This window comes from Dermochelys coriacea, chromosome 4 (assembly GCF_009764565.3).
Source record: "Dermochelys coriacea isolate rDerCor1 chromosome 4, rDerCor1.pri.v4, whole genome shotgun sequence".
NCBI lineage: Eukaryota > Metazoa > Chordata > Testudines > Dermochelyidae > Dermochelys > Dermochelys coriacea.
Window position 1 is genome coordinate 86,776,277 of NC_050071.1, and position 21,158 is coordinate 86,797,434.

At 40.0% G+C, this 21,158-nt stretch overlaps 1 protein-coding gene across 3 annotated transcripts in view; it reads left to right on the forward strand.

Annotated features, from left to right (window-relative positions):
• MTUS1 (microtubule associated scaffold protein 1) overlaps positions 1–21,158 on the forward strand; it is a 158,229-nt gene that overhangs the window by 75,592 nt on the left and 61,479 nt on the right. For all 3 annotated transcript variants that reach the window (XM_043513703.1, XM_038398534.2, XM_043513704.1), the window contains one exon: positions 16,240–16,451. In XM_043513703.1, the coding sequence (XP_043369638.1) occupies positions 16,240–16,451 (212 nt within the window). The remainder of the gene's footprint in view (positions 1–16,239; positions 16,452–21,158) is intronic.

Below are 21,158 nucleotides of genomic sequence, written 5' to 3' on the forward strand. Positions count from 1 at the left end.
AACAAATAGTGGAATTAATGTCTAAATACTACCTGGCAATCAGAATGGAAAGTGAGAAAGTGAAGACAGTAACATACTATGGCTATGTCTACCCTACAGCTGGGATCGAAGCTCTGAGATCGGTCCACCAGCGATCAATTTAGTGGGTCTAGTGATGACCCACCAAATAGACAGCAGCTCACGCTCCAGTCAACCCCTGTACCGTACCCCCAACAAGAAGAGTTAGGTAAGTTGATGGGAGAGTTTTTCCCATATATCCTGTGGTAACTCAACCTAAAGTATGTTGACTCCAGCTATGTTATTCACGTAGCTGGAATTGCGTAGCATTGGTCAACTTACCGCAGTAGCGTAGACATAGCCTAAAGGACTTTTCTTCAAAAGAGGCTTGCTCCAGACCAGCAGGCAACATGGGTGTTTAAAATGTTCCTGGGTGTATTGCAAGGTTTGTGTACTAGACAGGCTTAATTCTTTGAAGCACATTAAATATTCAAGTCCCTCTTCCCTCCCTCCTTCACCTCACTTCCACCAACAGCATGTAAATTAGGAGGAAATCCATGCTCTGTAGAGGGAGACAAGGGGTAATGAATATATTCAAGTTAGAAATAATAATGTAAATATTGTATTGATGCCTAGCCCAATGGATGATGTAATGTGCAATGTACATATATGGACTGTAACAATCGAGTGCACCAAACTCCAGATTCTCTCTGAACAGAGGGTCTCAAATTACAGTGGATACTGACTGTGCACACATGGTGGGATTATGTCAAACTTCAAGGTAAAGGTTGAAAGACAATGTGCTGCTGTTAACAGAAGCAGAGAACCTTCTGCTACATAAGGTTTTTGTCTTCAACAATCAAATTGGTTCAGCATCTAGGCCAGGCCTACCACACCACAGTTAATTGTGTTCAGTTCTGGAGAGATTTATATGTTGCTCAACTTTCAAGAAGTGCTTCCTTTTCCTCTAAATTTTGCTTCAGATTTGGTGACAGTTAATGGAGATAAACAGTATCCCCAGACACAGCCTGACTTCTGACCTCAAGGAGGGCAGAATCAAGAAAGGTAACAGTATGGGAGAAAGGTTAGCATATGTTTGGATCTGTAACATTGCTCCAAAAAGTGCTTAAAGGACATTGACTTCAGATAGCATGGGCACTGGGAGGTTTGTAAGACATGAGGGATGGTAGGCTTATAAATTTCATGTGGCTCCTATGATTACTTGAATAAAGTTAGCACCAATAAGCAGCAGGAAAGCTTGAACAGATAGAGGGTCACATTCAGAACTTATTTATATTGTAGTAATGCCTACAGGGCCCCAACTGAGACTAGTGTCCCCCTAGGATAGGCACTGTATGAACCTACAGTGAGAGACAGTCCCTATCCTGAAGAGTTTATGATGAGAGCTGTCTGAAAAGGGGGAATCCCTCTCCTTCCTGATGAGGCAGGGAGTCAGAGCTTCTCTGTGGACTGTGTTTCAATGGAAGTTTTGTCAAATCCATTCTAGGTTCAGCAAAACATTTCACTCTGAGTCGGTGTTCTCCAATTGAACAAAATTTCTGACCAACCTTATTTAAAATTTAACTTGGCAAAATGGTATTCTAATCCTTATGTGGCAGCTGTTGAACTGAGAGCAGAGATTAAATTACTTGCCCAGGGTCAGCCAGGAGATGAACCTAGATCTCTTGAATTCAAAATTGAACCCAGACAAGTGCCTTTCTCGCAAGGCCATCTTCCCTCTCAAACTGGTCCCAAATAAGCTTAACAAATTACATTTTGAACAGGTATTCTGTTCCTTTTGTAGGGAAATAGAATTTAAAAATAGTGGCATGCTGGCAGAATACCTGCATTACCAACAGATAGATGTCATGGGTGCCCAAATACTCCACTGGGATAAAAGTTCCACCCCAAATGGTCAACTTACCAAAACCTCCAACACCACAGTTACTCATATGGTTGCCTTGGTTATTGTCATAAACATTCATGTAAATACTCCCCTTACCACTGTTCATCTCTACTGTATACTATAAAAACAAAAGTGTCATTACAGCCAAATATAGACAGTTAAGGGAAGAAAAAAGTCATTAATAGAAACTGAAATTTGATCAGTATTGGAGATCACTAGTTCTCTGATCATGCAGACTGTGTCACATTTATTCAGGTGCACATTCAGACTTTCTTTTAGCTATGATAAAGCTAACTGGCTTATTAGTGTGGATAAGGAAAATATTTTGAATTTACCATTCTGAATGATGTAACTTGTCCCTCTAGGAGCCCCATAGTGCCAACTGGCAGAAGGCACACCATACTGTAACTCACATGACATATTCTTTACCCCCAACATACCATTGTCATAATCCGTATGCAAACTGGTAATATGCTGATCCCAAAAGTCATTGTGTGATGTATACATGGAGTACATGCAAAGAGTTATGTGCTGAAAATTCAGACAGTGTAGCTTTCTTCAAAAAACAAAGATCACTGTCATTTAAAATCTTTCACCAGAATAGTGTAAAATCCATACATTTCACTATTTTTGAAGAACAGGCAGCCATCCTTGTTCTAGAATGTTTTTGCTATTTCTAGTAAAACACAATCTCCACATTCAGTGCACTAACAGGATTTAATTGTTTCATGGTGCAGTAATTCTTTAAACACAGTTGACATTAATTGTCCAAAGACTGTTACAATACTCTTCCCAGCGTAGGTATTTAATGGCTATTTTTCATTTTTTTAGGCTAATACGTGAACAGTCAAGTTAAAACTAAAGTAAGTCTGCAGATAGGCAAATATTTGCTTGAGTAAAAGAGATGTAATAAAGCTCCTTGTCCCAGTCTTCTGATCTAGCCAGTCCCATTTTCTACTCCCTTTCTGGCTTCTAGTCTTCGCCTACACCAACTCTCTCCTTGCCCAACCAGTCTGTTTCTTCCCATCCCCCAAACCTCCCAGAACAACCTGGCTCCCATTTTCCATGCAAGTTCCAATCTCCCCCAGCTGCTATTTCTGCCTATAATAATCATAAGACACTTTTGTCTTCTCTCAAAACATTGATGAAGTAGTGAAAAGATTGGCTGGTTGAATATCTTTGTTTCCCTCTTTCCCCCCCCCACCCCTAATGGTCACCTGTTCAATTTCCATTCCCTTCCCCCCCCCCAGGTCAAGTAAGTACATATTTAATTTATTTTTTAAGATATTTAATTAGGATTATTACTTTAAAGGTTCATACACTGTCATTAAGCAAGGTACTAAATAGAATAACTCTGGCTATTCAAGATTTGCCCACATAGAATTACTCTTCAGTTCTCTAGTCAGTTTATTTTTGTTTAAACAACTTCAAAATGGTGCCAGACTGACACTTGCTTGGACTCTTCTCCTTCCTAGATTTATTGTTCTCGTATTTGTAGAAATGATGATCTGTTTTTTTGCTTTTAGTTAAATAGAGAATATTTAGGGTTTCTATACAAATACCATAAATATTGGAAAACTTGTTCAACATGCTTGGCAACTAACAACTATCTGTACATTTTATGGTCAAGTAAAACCTTGCCAAATTTTCTGTACATGATTTTTTTATTTACATACGTGACTTCCTGTTTGAGCTTTATACCTCATTAGCCTTTGAGATGAGGTAGTTTGGTGTGACTGTTAGTCCAGGATGGCTATTTCATAAACAGGAAATATTCTCAAGTAAAATAAATCCTGAGATGTGAGGTGAGTCTGTCTGTCTCAAACTAGAATAGAAGCTGAATCATTTTATAGCAGCATAAATGAATAAATTAGTAGTATGTAAGAAAAGGTATAAAACAAACTTTAGTTAAGCAATTTCATAACTGAATACCTATACCACTTAGTTTTTTTATTTTCATGGCTTAATTAAAAAAAAAGAACTTGAGAGTTGAATTTAGTTTTATAAAGTTTTATTAAATATCCTTAGCAGCAACTAATCGGATATAAAAAGGCATAAATAGTATTGGACTGTGATTTGACTAATTAGAAAATTGGTCAATATAATCATTCATGTTTTCTGAACCAAATCACACACTCACAATAACACTTCATGACTGAGCATATCTTGGGAAGGACACTGTTTAGATTTTTGATGGAGTCCCTCAGAATAGGGTGTCTCGTGTCATTTGGTTGTGAACTCCAGTGTTGCTAGCATAACAGAGGAAAAGCAATCCCAAACTAGATCACAAGAAAATTTGGTTAGGTCTTGCATACCAATTCATCAAGGCCTCTTTTCCAATGGATTTATAATAGTCAACCTCTTGTTACCTAATTTCCAAGTAATGTTACCACCAGGATCTGATTAACACTCCTAACTACCTATGATCAACTCCTACACTTGTGACAGACTGTATAGGCTGGGTGCAGTTCAAGAGGCTTGTACACTTGATCAGTTTTATGTCTGTATCCACCTAAACTTGAAAGGCAGTCTAAAACCATTAACTGTGGTAGACACATGTACAGTGTCCCACAATCTGAGTTAACAGTAACTTGTTAATTCTAATTCTAAAGTAGCTTTGAAAAAGACAGACACTACTATAGTCCTTTTTCTGGTGCATTATTGAGCAACCCAAACTGCTAGAAAATAGAAAAGGAGTACTTGTGGCACCTTAGAGACTAACAAATTTATTTGAGCATAAGCTTTCGTGAGCTACAGCTCACTTCATCGGATGCATTCGGTGGAAAATACAGTGGGGAGATTTACACGTGTGCACGCGCACACACACACAGAGAGAGAGAGAACATGAAACAATGGGTTTTATGTACTCCTTTTTTATTTTCCAGCAGTTTGGGTTGCTCAATAATGGACCAGAAAAAGGACTATAGTAGTGTCTGTCCTTTTTCAAAGCTACTTTAGAGTTAGAATTAACAAGTTACTGTTAACTCAGATTGTAGGACACTGTGGTGGCTTTCTTAAGCGAATGCATGCTGTTGTGACCATAAGACCTGAGTGCCGCGGATCTGGATTGGCTATCCTTGTCCTCCAGGTGAGGTTAAACTTTTGGGTTTTAACCAAAACATCAACAAATGTTTCATGTTCTCTGTGTGTGTGTGTGTGATATATATATAAATCTCCCCATTGTATTTTCCACCGAATGCATCCAATGAATTGAGCTGTAGCTCACGAAAGCTTATGCTCAAATAAATTTTAGTCTCTAAGGTGCCACAAGTACTCCTTTTCTTTTTTGCGAATACAGACTAACACTGCTGCTACTCTGAAATGTGCTGGAAAATAGACACCATTAAAAGTACTTATCTGAATTAGGTACTTGATCTCAGCAGGTGGCTCAGAACCTCGGGCTTCTCACGTCCACGTGTCTTCAGCTTTCAGGAAGTGATGTGCTGACAGACAGGTTGCTTTATCCCAATTCTGCTGGGTGCTCCAACTTAGTTCCTGTTCTTGGAGGTGATGGTGTGGACCAATCAAATGGTGATCCGTACTTCTGAAGATTCAAATGGTCCAGTCAAAATAAGGGGTCCTTTTTCACCATCCAATCAGGGAATGAGATCTTGCAAATGAGGCTGGAATTTTCCAGTCCTTTTGTGTAACGCATCTTGTCAAACGACCTTGTATAAGACAGGTTAGGCCACAGCTGTTGGTCCAACCATCTTGGGACATACCTTCAACTTTGGCTGTCTTGCTCCAGACAACGACTTACCTCTACCAGTCACTTTCTGTAGGACCCTCTGCAGTTCATCTCCTGGCCAACTTTGCAGTGATGCTTGCCCAAGTTGCAGTTCCTCCAACCCTCTGCTGAAATGTCCATTGTGAAGTTCATATAATTTATGTCAAGTCCCTCTGTTCTTTGATGCTCTCGAAACTTGTTTTAACAATCCATTGTATGATGCAAAATCACTTCAATAGCTGCTGTTCTCCTGTGGGCTGGAACAGCTGTGTAACTCCCTTTTCTTTTCTTGTTTTAACAATGGTGGGACTTTTATGTATGGCTGAGCTGAGTCTGTGCATTATTAATCAAACAGTTATGTTCTGATTATTTCACTCTGGTCAAGTGTCCTTATAAACATGCTATTCAGTTCCTTTTTATTTACTGCCTCTTTCAGCGGATATGTATTTCACTAACTTAATACAATAAGCATGCTTGATTACAAATATTAGCCTTACTACTTCATTACTTAAGATAAAGAAAATCAACATGAATTCAGCCCTTTTCTTTTTCTAACAAGATTGCCCATGAGGTAAATCCTGTCATTAAAGTTTACAATATTTTGCCCAAAGCTGTATCACTTATCGCTAACTTCATTTATACATCTAACTTCATTTAATTATATTAGATTCCACTAAGTTCCCTCTCTTTTCCTACTGTATCTGGCAATATAATATATCAATGTTTGATATTTTGTGTTTAACTCATTCAGACAGAGAAAAGGGAAGTCTGCTTAGCTGCACTAGCAGTACACTCTTGTGAAAGACTGCAGCAGCTCTAAGTTTTCTCAGACTGTTGATGAAATCTAGCTATTAGACTTTGAGTTTCTATTCTCTCGGCCCTCTGTTTTTATTTTTTCTAAAAAAGCTTTGAATCCTAGACAATCCTTCAATACTGATAACTCATAGCTAGTTATTACAACTAGCAAACAATTTGCAGGAGTTTGTGGTATTGCTGAAAGCTGTTTGTGTATCAATAACTACATAGTATTCCTGCACTCTGACTGAGAAATTCAAAACACTAAACTGGGAACGGGGGAAGTTTCACAACCTTTGTTTACTACAGGTTCTCTTCCCCCCCCTCCCTTCTTCTCTCTCTCCCCCGGGACTCACCTGCCACCTGCGGAGCTGGGTTGGGAGCGGACACTGAGCCTGTCTGTCCACAAGATGTGGGTAGGAGGGAGCCCCAGAAAGGGTCTGGTGTGGGTTGATGACCAGGCGGCCCCCCTGCACTGCTCTGTCCCCTATCCTGTCCCTTCCTGGCCCTCACGCTCTGTGCCGCGCTGGCAGGGGGCAGGCTGGAGCACACTTGCGGGCAGTGCCCCACCTGTTCTGGTGCCCTGCAGGCGATAACCGGACTTGGTGTCCAGTTAGTACTTCTGACCTGATCCCACACAGGTTCTCTTTCAATAAGACTTTCTGGTCAAAAACCGGGCACCTGGCAAAAATACTTAGCTTTTGTAGACTGTATTGCATGTACCGGGGGCTTCTTGCATTTTTCCGTTTTTCCCCATATGCTTCCTATGTGTCACCTTCCCATTGCCCTCCTATTTGAGGGACTCACTGCATATCTTCCCCTACTGCCTCCTTCATGCGTGGTGCTCCATGTGACCTGTTAGTACCATGGCAGGAATTCTGTGTGCACCATCCTTCCCCCTCACCATTATTTTTTGTCTGGGAAATAAGTCGTATGGGATGTCAACTTGTTGTCTCTCTATCATCCTAATAAAGTTTAAGGTGCGTAAGATAATATCTTTCATTGGACCAACCTCTCTCTCCCCAACAGAAGTTTTCAAGCTTTACACAGTTCTTCAGGTCATTGGAAGGATAAACAGATGAGAGAGGGGTGGTGGTGTTGTTGGGAAGGCATTAATGGGTGTCATCAACCAGTTGTATAATCTGGCCATTGTCCAGGACAGAATACTGAGCTAGATGGGTCATTGGTCTGATCTAGTAAGGCCATTCTTATGCTCTTATAGACCATTGCAGAGGTGCTTGAGGTTGTGGGTGTGCTAACTGGGGGTTCATATGACCTCCATTTTCCCCCGTTTTCTGATTTCCACTAAATCAGTAGAGTTCTGACCACAGATACCTAGAACATTCTTTGAAATTGATTGAATGCAGTGTTCAAAAGTTGCACAGATGAAAATGCCATCCATATGCGTGTACGGCCTTTGCAAGCTCAGCCAATAAAAGACTGATCCAAATATCCTAGTATAGTAGTGATGACTTTGTACTTGTGACTTCCCAGATGGTTGCAACTTCATTTCTTGGATGCAAAATCTGTCTTTTCCACCATAATTAGATTACTGCATTGCACTCTACATGGAACTACACCTTTAAACCCATTTTGAAAATAAAACTGGTGTAGAATGTGGTGGCTTTCTTAAGCGAATGCATACTGTTGTGACCATAAGACCTGAGTGCCGCGGCTCTGTATCCTTGTCCTCCAGGTGAGGTTAAACTTTTGGGTTTTAACCAAAACATCAACAAATGGCCTTACTACCTAACAGAAAACCATTCTCTGAATGCAGGCCCACCCATGTCAAAGGCTGGGGGATTCTATCAAGGCATTCTTTTCCAGGTTTCTTGGCTCTGGAACTCTTCTCCATGCTCCCAAGATGCTGATGCTTAGGACTGTTGATCAGAGTTTTTAGGGAGGGCTGAGGGTATGGGATGTTGAATGTTCAAATGCGGTGGAATATCTCCTGTTTCCTTGAATTACTTGCTGGTTAAGTTAACCTAATTGTGTGGATGGAGGTTGGTGGGTGGTGTACTGCCGAATTCTTATACTTGTATGGATTGCTATCTTCAATAACTGTCAAGATGACTAGATTTGATAGGTGTCCTTTTGTCTGATGTTTGGATTCAAAATAGTTCCCATACAATATATTGTGTGTATCTTTTAGTTAATAGGTGGTTACCATACATGTACATGAATGCTGAAGATTCATCAAGGAAAACCTAGATTCACCAGAATAAGACAAACTGCATCTTCCAACTCTCCTAATGTAGACGTGTGGGTTTTGAAGACTGACCAGAAAGTGGACAGCTCCAATAGGGTGGTGTTGAGTGTGCTTATAATTATGTTTGCTCACTATTTTGAATTGTGGAAACTAGTCCCTTTGTTCCATAAGCGATCTTTTATTAAAGTCAAGAGTAGGATTCTTGTGAAGGTTGCTTCAGGGATTCTCGATAGTGCTGCCCACCTATAGGCATCCAGGATACTGTCATTTTGGACAGATCACCCTCAGGCGCTCTACATTATTTGAGGGTTATTTTGGCCTCCAAAATAGCCTGGAATCCTGAGGGAACAGAAGTGTAAAGCTTTGTTTCCTCTCTTTCCCGTGCCCTGCCACAAGACTTTAAGTTCTCTGCTGCACTAGAATCTCACCCAAAATATTGTGTGCTAATTGAAGCTTTGATACTTGATCGCCTTCAAAAAGAGATTCATGTGTAAAGTGAAAAGGGGGGGGGTACTTCATTATCAACTCCAAAGTGCACCTTGTGTTAGTGGTTTTAAAAATCAATGTGCAGTGAGTAAATTGTCTCATGCTCTATCCAAACAGCTGGGCAGTCAGGTATCGAACTACTTGCAAATATGCTTACCTAGAATTATTATGAGGTATATAGTTAGACATGAGACATAACTTTGCTTTTATAAAGCTAACACTCCAAATTTTGCTGGGTTGGTAGGCCTACTGAATGAAGACCTCAAAAACACATTGAACAGTATAGAATAGGTAATCTTCCCCATGCTGCTTTGCCACTGGGCCTCAACTGTGAACTAGAGGACTTAGCTCAGGGATGAAGATAACTGATGTTCCGTTATCAGTTAGTATGTAGTCTTCTTGAGACTGTCCAGAGGCAGTACTAGTTGTAGTGATGGTGTTTTTAGCAAAGGCACTCATGGATTTATTCATTAACTTTTAATTAGGAACATCTGCAGTGTCCTGGTGAGCTACCCAGTTCAGCATAATATTGAGGCCATTAACTGAGAAATAAGGGATTTCAAACTCTTATGTGCAGTTAAAAGCATTCATTTGAGCCCTTCTCTTGAAGAGGGAGGGTTTTTGAGTTCTCATGGATGCCTCTTGTGTTGCAAAGAAGCCAAACATATTGGCAACAACTCCCACGGGTGCTTTTGATTGACACCTGGAACAAGTAGCTGTTGGGAGTAACTTTCCAAGTGACATCCCACATACGTGGATGACAGTAAAGGATTTAATAGGTTGGGTGTGTCAAAATCAGGCAGTTGTTACACTAACTAATACTCTTGATGAAATTTGGGACTGAACTATTCCACAGAACTCTGTAAGGTGTGCTCTGTTTCTATCTAGTGTCTTCAGTTAAGTGTACTGACTATAACCTGAAGTAGGATACTTCACCAGACGGTTACCTGCTTACTTCTCCACATAAGTGGTAACTAGCTGCTGGTGTGCAAACCTTCCTGATGGCCTGGAACCTGTGACCGCTGTTGTCACTGTGGAGTAATATATCCAAGAAGACTCCATGGCTCCTGCTGGAGCGGAGATAAAGAGTTAATTTCTGCCATGATGGCAGAAATTAAAGCTAGCCAGGAGGCAATGAAAGCTGGTCAAAAGGAATTAAGAAATGGCATAGAAGTTTCCCAAAAGGAAATTGGAACAGTTTTTGATGCACAGAGGAGCCAGCAACAGATGAAAGACGACTTCAAAGCAGAAATTAAATCCAGTCAATTGGAATTAAAAACTGCAGTTGAGGAGATCTAGGTAGTGAGGAAAGAAATGCAAGTTCAGTTAAATGCCCAGGCTGATCTGGTACATCTGATTGAAGGAATTAGCAGCAGCTTGACCAATGTTGTTAGTTTTCCAGAAAATGGAAGAAAAAAAAAAAGCCAGAAAGCTTTGACCAGCCTGGATCTTGCTAACAGGGAGGATCAGAAGCAAGTATTTAAGGACGACGACAAATGCTTGGATGAGAAAGTTAGTTAGTTTTCAAACCACTCTAGAAGCTAACAGTTTGGTGAAGGAACATGAAAAGAGGATGGCTTGGGGTAAGAGAGAACTTCAGACTCTTACCTGATCCAAGAATTAGAAAGCTTGGAGGTGAAAGGTTTGGTTGTTTCTGCTCCAATTCTTTCTTATTTAGCCCTGTTTGGAACAGAGGTCTGTTAAAGTTATGGAATCGGTGATCTCTGTGACTAAATCATATCCTTACTCATAGGGTATGTCTACACTGTAATAAAACATCTGCAGCAGGCCTGTGTCAGCTGACTCTGGGGCTCCGGGGCTATAAAATTGCAGTGTACACATTTGGGCTTGGCTGAAGCCTGGGCTCTAGGACTCTCACTCCTCTTAGGGTCCCAGCATTTGGGAGCTGGGATCTTGCGGGGAAGGGTGGGTCCCAGATCAAGCCAGAATGTCTCCTCTGCAATTTTACATCCCTGCAGCATGATCCCTGTGAGTTTGAGTAATCTAGCATGGGCCAGCTGTGGGTATTGTTGCAGTGTAGACATACCAATAAAGTCACTTGGAGTAATGCAAAAGGTTCTGGTTTAGTTCTATAAACTCAAGAAAGCAGTAGAAATTCTCAAGGGGATAAGTTTTCAGAGTTGTAAACTTCAGATAAGTTTTGGGATGTGGCCAAGCTTAGTTATTCATGGAGGCAGAATTTCAGTAGCTATTCAGCAACTAAGTGCACAGATGTAGAAGCTCAAATGGTTGTCAGGATTGAATGTTTTGTTAAAGCAACATGGACCAAGCCACTCCGAAGTAGCTCAAGTTAGACTTTACAGGAGTGGTTACATTCCTTGTTATATCTAGGCTCTTAAATGTAACAAGTATATGGGATACACCCTAGTGATAGAATAGTTCTTCATTTTCTCCTCCTGCACAACTTCATATCAGATTGGTCCGACTCCCAGTGGAGTCAGGAGAAACTGTTCCTAAATTTTTAAAAAAAGGCTTTCGCAAAGAGGTGGATTTGGCTCCGCTTCAGCCAAATGGCAGCTGCATTCATTCAGCCAGACAATTGTATTCTAGAGCCCCAGGGTGTCAGGAATCCAAGCTTTCAGCAGAGCCAGTCTCCAGGCAACCTAAGGAGCTGGTCTGTTGTATGCTGCATCTTGGGCTTCACCTCCTGTTTGGTTGGAAGAGTCAGCAGACATGCTCTTAAGCCCAGCTGCTGCAGTTCAGTGGCTGCTTGAAGTATTTGCCTGTGTGGCTACAATAGCTCTTGTCCTTGCTTTGGTGCCTCAGCCCTTCCCCTGCCCCGGTGCACTCCAGGTAACCAGGTTCTGACCGTTGGCTCTGGTTCCTGACTACCAATTCGAGCTCTGACCATGGGCACAACTGCCCATATCCTGGTCATTGGCACAGGATAGATCTCTGAGGCTAGGAAGAGCTCTCAATTGAGGACTGTCCCAAGTGTGTACAATGCACTTTTCCCAGAGATGCAGGTATTTGGAGTTCTAGCCAATATGCACTGACCAGATGGGTGCAGTTTAATAAAATATCCAATTCCTTGTATGTTGACAGATGAGCACAGCGGTCTACGTAATTATGAGGATGACTCTATCTGGTTATGCTGCTTGTGAGATCTGGAACAGTCTGCAGTGTTTAATCAGAAGTTAAGTGCAATAGCAGTAGACACTGAATTTAAAAATGGACTGGATGGTATCTTGTTATAAAGACTCACATTAAGCTTAATGTAGAAAGGATTTGGGGGTCATAATTAAGGGGAATAGACTTTACGTTCAGGATGGTGACTCGCTGTACAAGTTAGTCTCACCAAATTCACCTTACTCTCATTAGCCTATCTTCATCTTCGTTTTGGTAACTGAAGTCGCTCCCTCAATTTTGAGGGCCTTAACAGGAATCTATGCTAAAATATTGTTCTTTCATGTTTTCACGCTTTCTTGTATACTATTGTTTCAATGCAACTGTGATTTGGCTTTCTCTGTTTGAGGTTCAGCTCTTCCTGTACAGCTTTGGGGTCTTAGGAACTTTTCTCTTCACAAAAGGAACAAGTAGAGGTGACCTGCCCAGAGGACATAAGGTCATAACCAGGCATAGGAGGGATTGGGTGATCTTTATCTGTAGAGGCATCTCACACCATTGATAATGGTTCATGCTTGCGGAGAAGCCTTGAACATTGAGGCTGTTGTGGTACAGTGACCATTATGTAACAAAAGTGCTTGAGGGAAAGTCTTTGCATTGAAATGGGCTACATTTGTGTGTTAAAGCATTGTCACAAGTCCCCGGCGTTGGGTTTGACAGAGATTTGGATCAAGTGACTAGGAAAATTATTTGGCAGCCTGAACACTAGGCTTTGATCAATGCTTTAATGGATTTGTGTGATAAATTCATTCTGGCTAAATACTGGGAATATGGATATGGGTGGAATCCTGTGTCACATATGGTCTGCTTTTGCTTTGTACCTGTCTGAAATAAACTCAACTAAGAGACAGTATCTGATATAATTTTTCTCCCAAAACAATAACCCCCTCCCCCCAACCCCACTCTGTGCTGCTTGCAAGACAGGAGTGAGTTTGTTTTATGGCAGATACCTGTTCACTAGAAAGAACCCTGACTGAGCCAATGAGCTCATATCATGTAGCTTCCCCAAAAAGCCATTAAATGGTATCAGCTTAGTCATTTTTAGGGGTTAGAGTCAGGCTATTAACTTTTAAGGTGAGACTGATTTGTTACCAGTGCAGTATCATTTTCTGAAGTGTGGGGGGTATGTCCCTGCAGGGTGTGAAAGACTGGCTCGGAGGGACATGGGAAGACTTCTGTTGTCTTCATTATGGTTTTGAGGAACCTTTTGAAAGGTGACGAGAATAACAGAAGGAGCAATCCTGAGTTTTCTGAGACACTGAAACTGTAGTTATAAGATGCAAACTAGTCCACTCATTTAAAATGTGTGCTAATGCCAATGACACTTCATTGGTCAGTGTTGCATGCTTTGATGGGCAGTGAAATAGCCAAGAAAGAAGCATCATTAGGAACCTCTACACCACTATTTCCTGAGGGTGGGGGCGGCAGCACTCATGGATTCTTATGGGATAGTGTGTTTGGGGAAAAATTATACATTACCTTGAGATCCTTAACACATGGCAAGGGAAAAGGGGCATGATTGGTTTAATGTTCCTGAATGAGGACTCTGCTTTCAAATGTTTGGGTAGTTGCTCTAAGCCACCCAAGGTTGTTACTAATAGTATTGATACATGTTGGTTCTTAACCAGTGTTTTCAACCTACTTTCAGTGATGTGATATAGTAGGATATTGATGTATTGAATGTATCAATGTTGTTTCATTGGTCTTCAGAGCTTTTGAAAGACTTTATAAACTACTGATTATCATGCATAAGAAATGTTGGACTTTTTTACTTCTATTTTCCCCCCATCAAATCTCACCTCTCTCAAATCGTTACAAATTTAGTTTCCTTTGATTCTCAACTTTAAATTCAATTAATCTTGATAGTTAAACTAATGGCTCATTTGTCTTGATGTTTTCATTAAACTACCTTGGGATATCTGTATATTGCATCAGATTGTGTTTGCTATAGGATTTGTTCACAGCCTGTGAGAACTAAAGGGAGACACTGGCCCTGCTTAACAGCTACACGCTGCTGACTTTACAAATTGAAGGCTATAGAGAAACCTTTTACGCCTGTTAGAATCAAATAATGAATTTAGAAATGTTGGTCTCTTCTGATGTGGCATGATCTAGTTTTGACGCTACGCCCCATATTCTTCAGAGATATTATTGTGATATGATTATGGCATAACTATGATGTACTTTATGCAAAATAGGTCATGAGATATTGAAAAGATTGATTTACTGAATATCATTATTCTATTTGAATGCATGTACTATTTTGGTATCTGAAGTTAGGAATATTGTCTATGTATCTATTGCAAATGTATTTACACCTGGGGAATGCCCACTAGGCAGAAGACACTCAGTTTAAATGGCTGGCTGGGAAGGGCCATTAGGGAGAACAATAGGGTTTAGAAGATGTTAATCTCCCACTAGGGAGCCTTCCTGAGGATGCTACAAACAGCCTCTGACTCATAGCTGCTATGACACTATGGGATCATGCAACCAAGTCACCTGGTACTGGACTCCATCACAGAATACTAGTGTTTTTCCACTGAAAGGTGTGGGAAGTAAAGTTGGAGGAAAAAAGGCTTACCGCCATTGCAAAAGCTATTTAAGGCAGGGGAGTGACATCATCCTGGGTTCTTCATTGATTCCCCGCCCAAAGGAGATGCTTGGAAACACCTGAGAAACAAGGACTAAACTGTGGGAGAAGGGCTGAACCCAGGCTAGGGGATTTCTAGCCTGTGAAAGGTATACCTGGGGTTTTAAGCTGCAAGCAAGTGCAGCTTGCCCTCGAGAATCTCTGCAAACTGTCTAAAACAACAATTAGGGTGAGAATTTGCTACTCGTATCCAGTTTTAGTATATTAAGCTTAGATTGCATTTTTGTTTTGTTTGCTGGGTAATCTGCTTTGATCTGTTCGCTATCCCTTACAATCACTTAAAATGCATCTTCTGTAGTTAATAAACTTGTTTTGATTTGTCTGAAAATCATTACTTGGGGCAGAAAGCTGTGTATATCCCTCTCCACATTGAGGGAAGGGGCGAATTTCATGAGCTTAGAACCACAGAATATCAGGGTTGGAAGGGACCTCAGGAGGACATCTAGTCCAACTCCCTGCTCAAAGCAGGACCAATTGCCAATTTTTGCCCCAAATCCCTAAATGGCCCCCTCAAGGATTGAACTCACAACCCTGGGTTTAGCAGGCCAATGCTCAAACCCACTGAGCTATCCTTCCCCCCAGTTCTCTGTGCAGCGCAAGATGGTGTAATTTGGGATTTACCCTCCAAAGGTGGGTGTACACTTGAGTACTTGGCAGTTCCTTAACTGAGTCTTCCCAGGTAGAGCTGTTCTCAGCAGCTGTGTGTAGAGCTGCACCTGGGTGTGTCCCTACCTGTATGTGTGCTGGAGGGGGCTTGTGGGCCTGTCACAGCAGTACACTGTAAAGGGAGCCCAGGTTGGTGGGTCAAGCGGGCTCAGTGGTATCCCAGTTCCAGGCAGCATCCCAAGATGGGGGGTGGGGGAGAATCCGTCACACTAATGTATTAAGTGTCTGAATTTGCAATATTAAAATCTTAAAGTAGGTAATCCTCAGGCTGTGCATAATGGGATAGGGGAAGCTTGAAGTGTATTGGATGTGTGAAAATGGTAATCCAAAATTGCAGTGTAAAGAGTTAGCTAAAATGCGTTCAATGAACAAATGTAAATGCATAATCATTAAGAGCAATCTGAGTTGTATATGGCTTTTGTGGTAAGAGAACGCTGAAGCTGTTGTACAATCCATTACCCTCAGAACCATAATGCTATTAAAAAGTAACCCTTTTAACCCAGTCCAAGTGGCTCAGGAAATGTTCTTTAAATATTTGTTTCTATTTCCTGTGTGTTTTGACTTCCAGCTTTGGTAGCTAGTAAAACTTCAAAAGTGAATACTTTAATTAGAATGTCTCTTTTTTTTTTGTCTTTTTTTTCTTTTTAAAATTGCAGTTGAGAAAGACAAGCAGAGGAAAAGTTCATGCATACATACACAAACCTCTCCAGATGTGCATTCAACTGAGACAAAAACACGTGAGTTGGCACAATACAAAACAAAATGTGAGAACCAAAGTGAAATTATCCTGCATTTGAAGAAATTCTTGGCAAGCAGTAACCAGAAGTTTGAAGCATTAACAGTTGTGATCCAGCACCTACAGTCTGAGGTAAGGCTATCCAAATGCAGTAGTCTTTGCTTATATTTGGTGCCGTCTTCTAAATCTGGCAGGGCGTCTGAATATTTAATTTGTACACATAACAAGTCTTCATTTGACTCATTTGGTGAATCTATGTAGCAAAAAAAAAACTTGTGGCAGCAAGTCTCAGAGCCTGGGTGAAGTGGCTCGGGCTTATGCTGTCGGGCTAAAAATAATAGTGTGGGCGTTTTGGGCTCTGAGACCTGGCAAGGGAGAAGCGTCACTGAGCCCAGGCCTAGCCCAAAAGTGTACATTGCTATTTTTAGCTCAACAGAGTGAGCCTGAGTTACTTGACCCAGGTTCTGAGACTCACTTGCACAGGGTTTTTGCTGTATAGATCAGTATTATGTCCCAGGGCTGAGCCCCAGTACTCTAGGCTTGGTAGTTCAGGGCTCTGGCATCAGTGGGCTTGCCATGTCAGTTACAAAAGTGGGGAAAAAAAATTATTACAAAAAAAAATTTTTAGCTCCAGCATCTTTTTTTTTACAAATTAAGCTCTGGTGTAGATGCACCCAAGGGAACCTTCCAGTAGGAGTACTTTCTTTTTTTCTATAGCATTCATTTTTTGAACACTTATCTTTTGTTTCATCTCTAAACTATATAGATGTAGCATTGTGTATCTCTCTTCCCATGGGGGAAGTCTTCATAGAAATATAGGCTGTGTCAACATTTGTTACCCTTCTCTGGGCCTTTTTTCTAATAGAACCTTTAAGATATGACTACAATTAAAAACAGTATCCAAGATGAGGTTCTTTGTCTTCAGTGCCTTCTCGGTGTTAATTGAAGGCCTCCAATTAATCATACTCAATATATTTCAATACCATTAAACTGTCCCTTGCATCCTAACATTATTGACCACCTGCATTGAGCAGGTATTCATTATTCTGTTTACCGTAATGTGTAGATACCTTCTAGTGACTTAATTTACTTGACAATCAGTTGTGTACAACTAGTTCAAATTATTACATCCAATATATACACTGTACTGCTATCTCCTAACACCTTGAAAACTTTCTGCAAATAACATGCATATATAGTAGATCATTGGGTCATTGCCATAGCCCTGTTTTTTTTTCTGCTTTGAAAGTACAGAACGCTTTGCAACTCTTAATGATACCCCTGGTATCAGCCAGTCAAAAGCTAAAATTTATTGTAAATATTTTCTATTTGGAGACTTGGCCCCATACCCCTTCCTTTAAAAAGACTTGTTTTCGCACTATGTAAGGATGGTGTTACACTTGAAGAGCAATCCAGTCAATGCTTAAGGACCCTTTAAACATGGTTGGCTCTTGTACATAAAGTGAATCACTTGAATCTAGGTTTTATTATTTCATCTAATGGAAGCAGGAATATTCTGTGACCTTGTTCAGCTTCTGTATAAAGGATAAGCATGTTTCCTGATCACTTTTAGAGTAAGGTGAAGGTGTGGATGTGACACAGAAAGGCCCAGACAAGTATATTGCCCTGTATCTGACAACCTTCTCAATATTTCACCAAAGGGAGTCGAAAGCTCAGAACTAGCTAATTGTCATGGTTATTGCAATATATTTCTATGGGAAATTATTTGTTATCTAACATGTAGGATATTATATTCCAAATCTGATGGGAGTGAAACCTGTCACCTGAAGAGAGGAAATCCTGAGAACTAACCCAATTAACATGAGAACAATGGACATCTGTCAACTGAGCCAGTTTGTGTTTACAGTCTGGGCCAGATGCAGGGTTCAGAGTTTACAAGGACAAAAAGAACCCCACTAAAAGTCTCTAAATAGGGACCCCTGAATTGAAGGACATTAGTCTGTAATTGTATAAAAGAAAAGAGGACAAGAAGTCTGTCAGTGGGGCCAGGGGGGTCCCATAAAAAGTGAATCCCAATTCTTTGGACTTGCTGAGCTCCGCAAAGGCTAACCTTGGGGTAAGAAATACTTTATTAGACAGGAAAGTAATTTATTAACAGGTATAGGCTACAGATTGCATGTTATGTTTTTCTTCTACCTGTAACTTTTGTTTCCAAATTTATGCTTGCTTGTATTTGAATTTTTACCTCAAGCTCTGTTAAATAAACTGCAACTGAAGCCAACTTAAATTTCCCTTTAAAGTCTGCAACCAATTACATTGGAGTTGAGCCAAATTATCTTCAGGACTATCAACTTCAGAAGATGCCTGCCATTAAAAGCTATACTATCAAAATTCATTATTTGTAAGATCTGTGGTGTTTCTCCTATTCTCTTGATAGCCATAGTTTAACTGAAGTCCTGGTGCCTAGTATACTTCCACACGTTTGAAATAACATACTGCATTTTCCTGCACTAAAAATGGACTTTATGGAATTGCTGTAACTAAAATTCTTGGCAAAACGCAGACAAATCCACCCAGCCTCATTGGAGTAAAGTAACAGGATGGCACTCTATTTATATATTTCTTTAATTAGATCTAGTAATGGTACAGTACTGTTTTTCCTAATCTGACCCAGGTATTGGCCCCAAAGTTGTGTTAAACCCTAAATCTATCTTTAATGTATGCATGTAGAGGCATTATCTTGTATTTGTCAATACTGTATTAGGAAATTATCAGTCAACCATTAAAGTCTTCAGCTATCAGAATTTGCCCAGATTTCTATAGTTAAACTTAAGATTCATTAAGGGTAGTTTTTATAAATATGATATGCTTGAAGTGTGTATAACCAGTTTAAGATTTGAGAATTCTTGACCTTAAAATTCTAAAACCCGGTTTTTACTTATCAGGAATTCAAGTAACTTTCTCTCAATTACTTTTGTAATGTTGCTACAACAAACTAATGCAAGATAGTGATCTTCTTGTCAGCTAGAGTATTTATCGGAAATGAGCAAGGCATCTGATGTAAATATCAGAAACTGGACTGACTGTCTATTGTTAAATGTGTGTGCACTTGCAGTGTTAAAAGGACACATCCGATTGAAATCAGTCAAGTAAAAATGTCATTACCTCTGTTCTGTTGTCCCTTGCCAAGTTTTTGTGGCTTTATATCGTGCTTTCCTGTTTTTAACACCAACAAGCAAGAAGGGGAACAATGAAACTGAGAATACTTAGTGTTATCAAATGCAGGCTAAAACGAAAAGTTTTCTTCTATTGTAGTAATCTTGGTAGTTGAAGGTTGTAACTGTAGCAGGTTTTAAAAAAAAAAATTGGGGCAGTGCGGTTTTCAGTTGATTATTGACTTTAACTCTTTGATATTATTATTATTATATATTATTTGATATAATATACTTTTATCAACGTATTCACTATATTAATCTTCTAAGAATACGGTAAATTTGAAGTTATTTACATTAATAGAAACCACAAACCTAGTTTAAAAGATTTGGCATAATGAGTGTGTAGTAAATTCAATAGGAACCAGACTTTGTTACATTAAAACAAATCTGAACCCTAGATTGTACTGTCATAATCTCTTGTAAAAGTATCAGTGAGAATGAGGAGTGCTCCATGTCGCAGACAGCGTGCTGAAAATGTCCATTTTACCCTCCTAAACCTTCCCAGTCAATACTGAGAACTCCTGGTTGCTCTCTAAGATTGTAATTGGGCCACTTTTTGTTGTAAAATAAAAAATGATCCATACTTTGTGTAGAAGTAAAACTCTTAGATATTGCTGTTTGTTCAGACAAATGTTAAATATTATGAAACATTTTTTTCATCCACTTTTAATTCAAAGTCCAAATGTTTAAAATCAAAGCCAACCACTGAAGTACCAGTGAACTCACTTTAGCTCAAAACAATAAGTTGGGCTTCACCTGTTGAAATTCAGTGCCAGTAAGAAATATATTTTTTCACATTTAATAGAAATAGAGTAACTCTAGACATGTCGGTCTTCTCCACAGTATCAGCTAGAGTAAATTTTCTTTCTTAAACTTCATACTCTGAAGCTATTCTGTTGAGGCTTATCTTTTAGGTGAAAATGAATTGCATTGTGGTAGTGGCTTGAATTATGTATCATGGCAGTGATATTAGCATAGATCTTGCCTAAATCATGTTTTTTTAAAGTAATACATGAATTGTAATTATTGTACATTTGTGTCCTGTTTAGAATCAGGACAATTGTACTTAAAATAGAATAATTTTATTTGGATTACAAAATGTTTATATGCTCATTATATGCAAAATGAACGCAAGGATAAGATACTTAAACTGCTATAGAAATAAGTTACTAAAATGTTGAATAGAGAACAGAACAGCTTAGAGAAATGTTGGATGAGGAGCGATACGTCTGGAGTACTGTCATGGATGGGTATAAACTGTTCAGGAAGGAAAGGCTGGGGAGAAAAGGTGGAGGAGTTGCATTGTATGAAAGAGAGCAGTATGATTGCTCAGAGCTCCAGTATCAAACTGGAAAGAAGGCTGTTGAGAGTCTTTGGGTTAAGTTTAGAGGTGAGAGCGACAAGGATGGTGTCATGGTGGACGTCTTGCTGTAGACCACCAGACCAGGAGGAGGAAGTAGACGAAGCTTTATTTGGATAACTAACAGAAATTTCCAGATCACAGGGCCTAGTTCTCATGGGGGACTTCAGTCACCCTGACATCTGCTGGGAGAGCAATACATCAGTGCACAGACAATCCAGGAAGTTTTTGGAGAGTGTTGGGACAACTTCCAGGTGCAAGTGCTGGAGGAACCAACTAGGGGCTATGATCCTCTTGACCTGC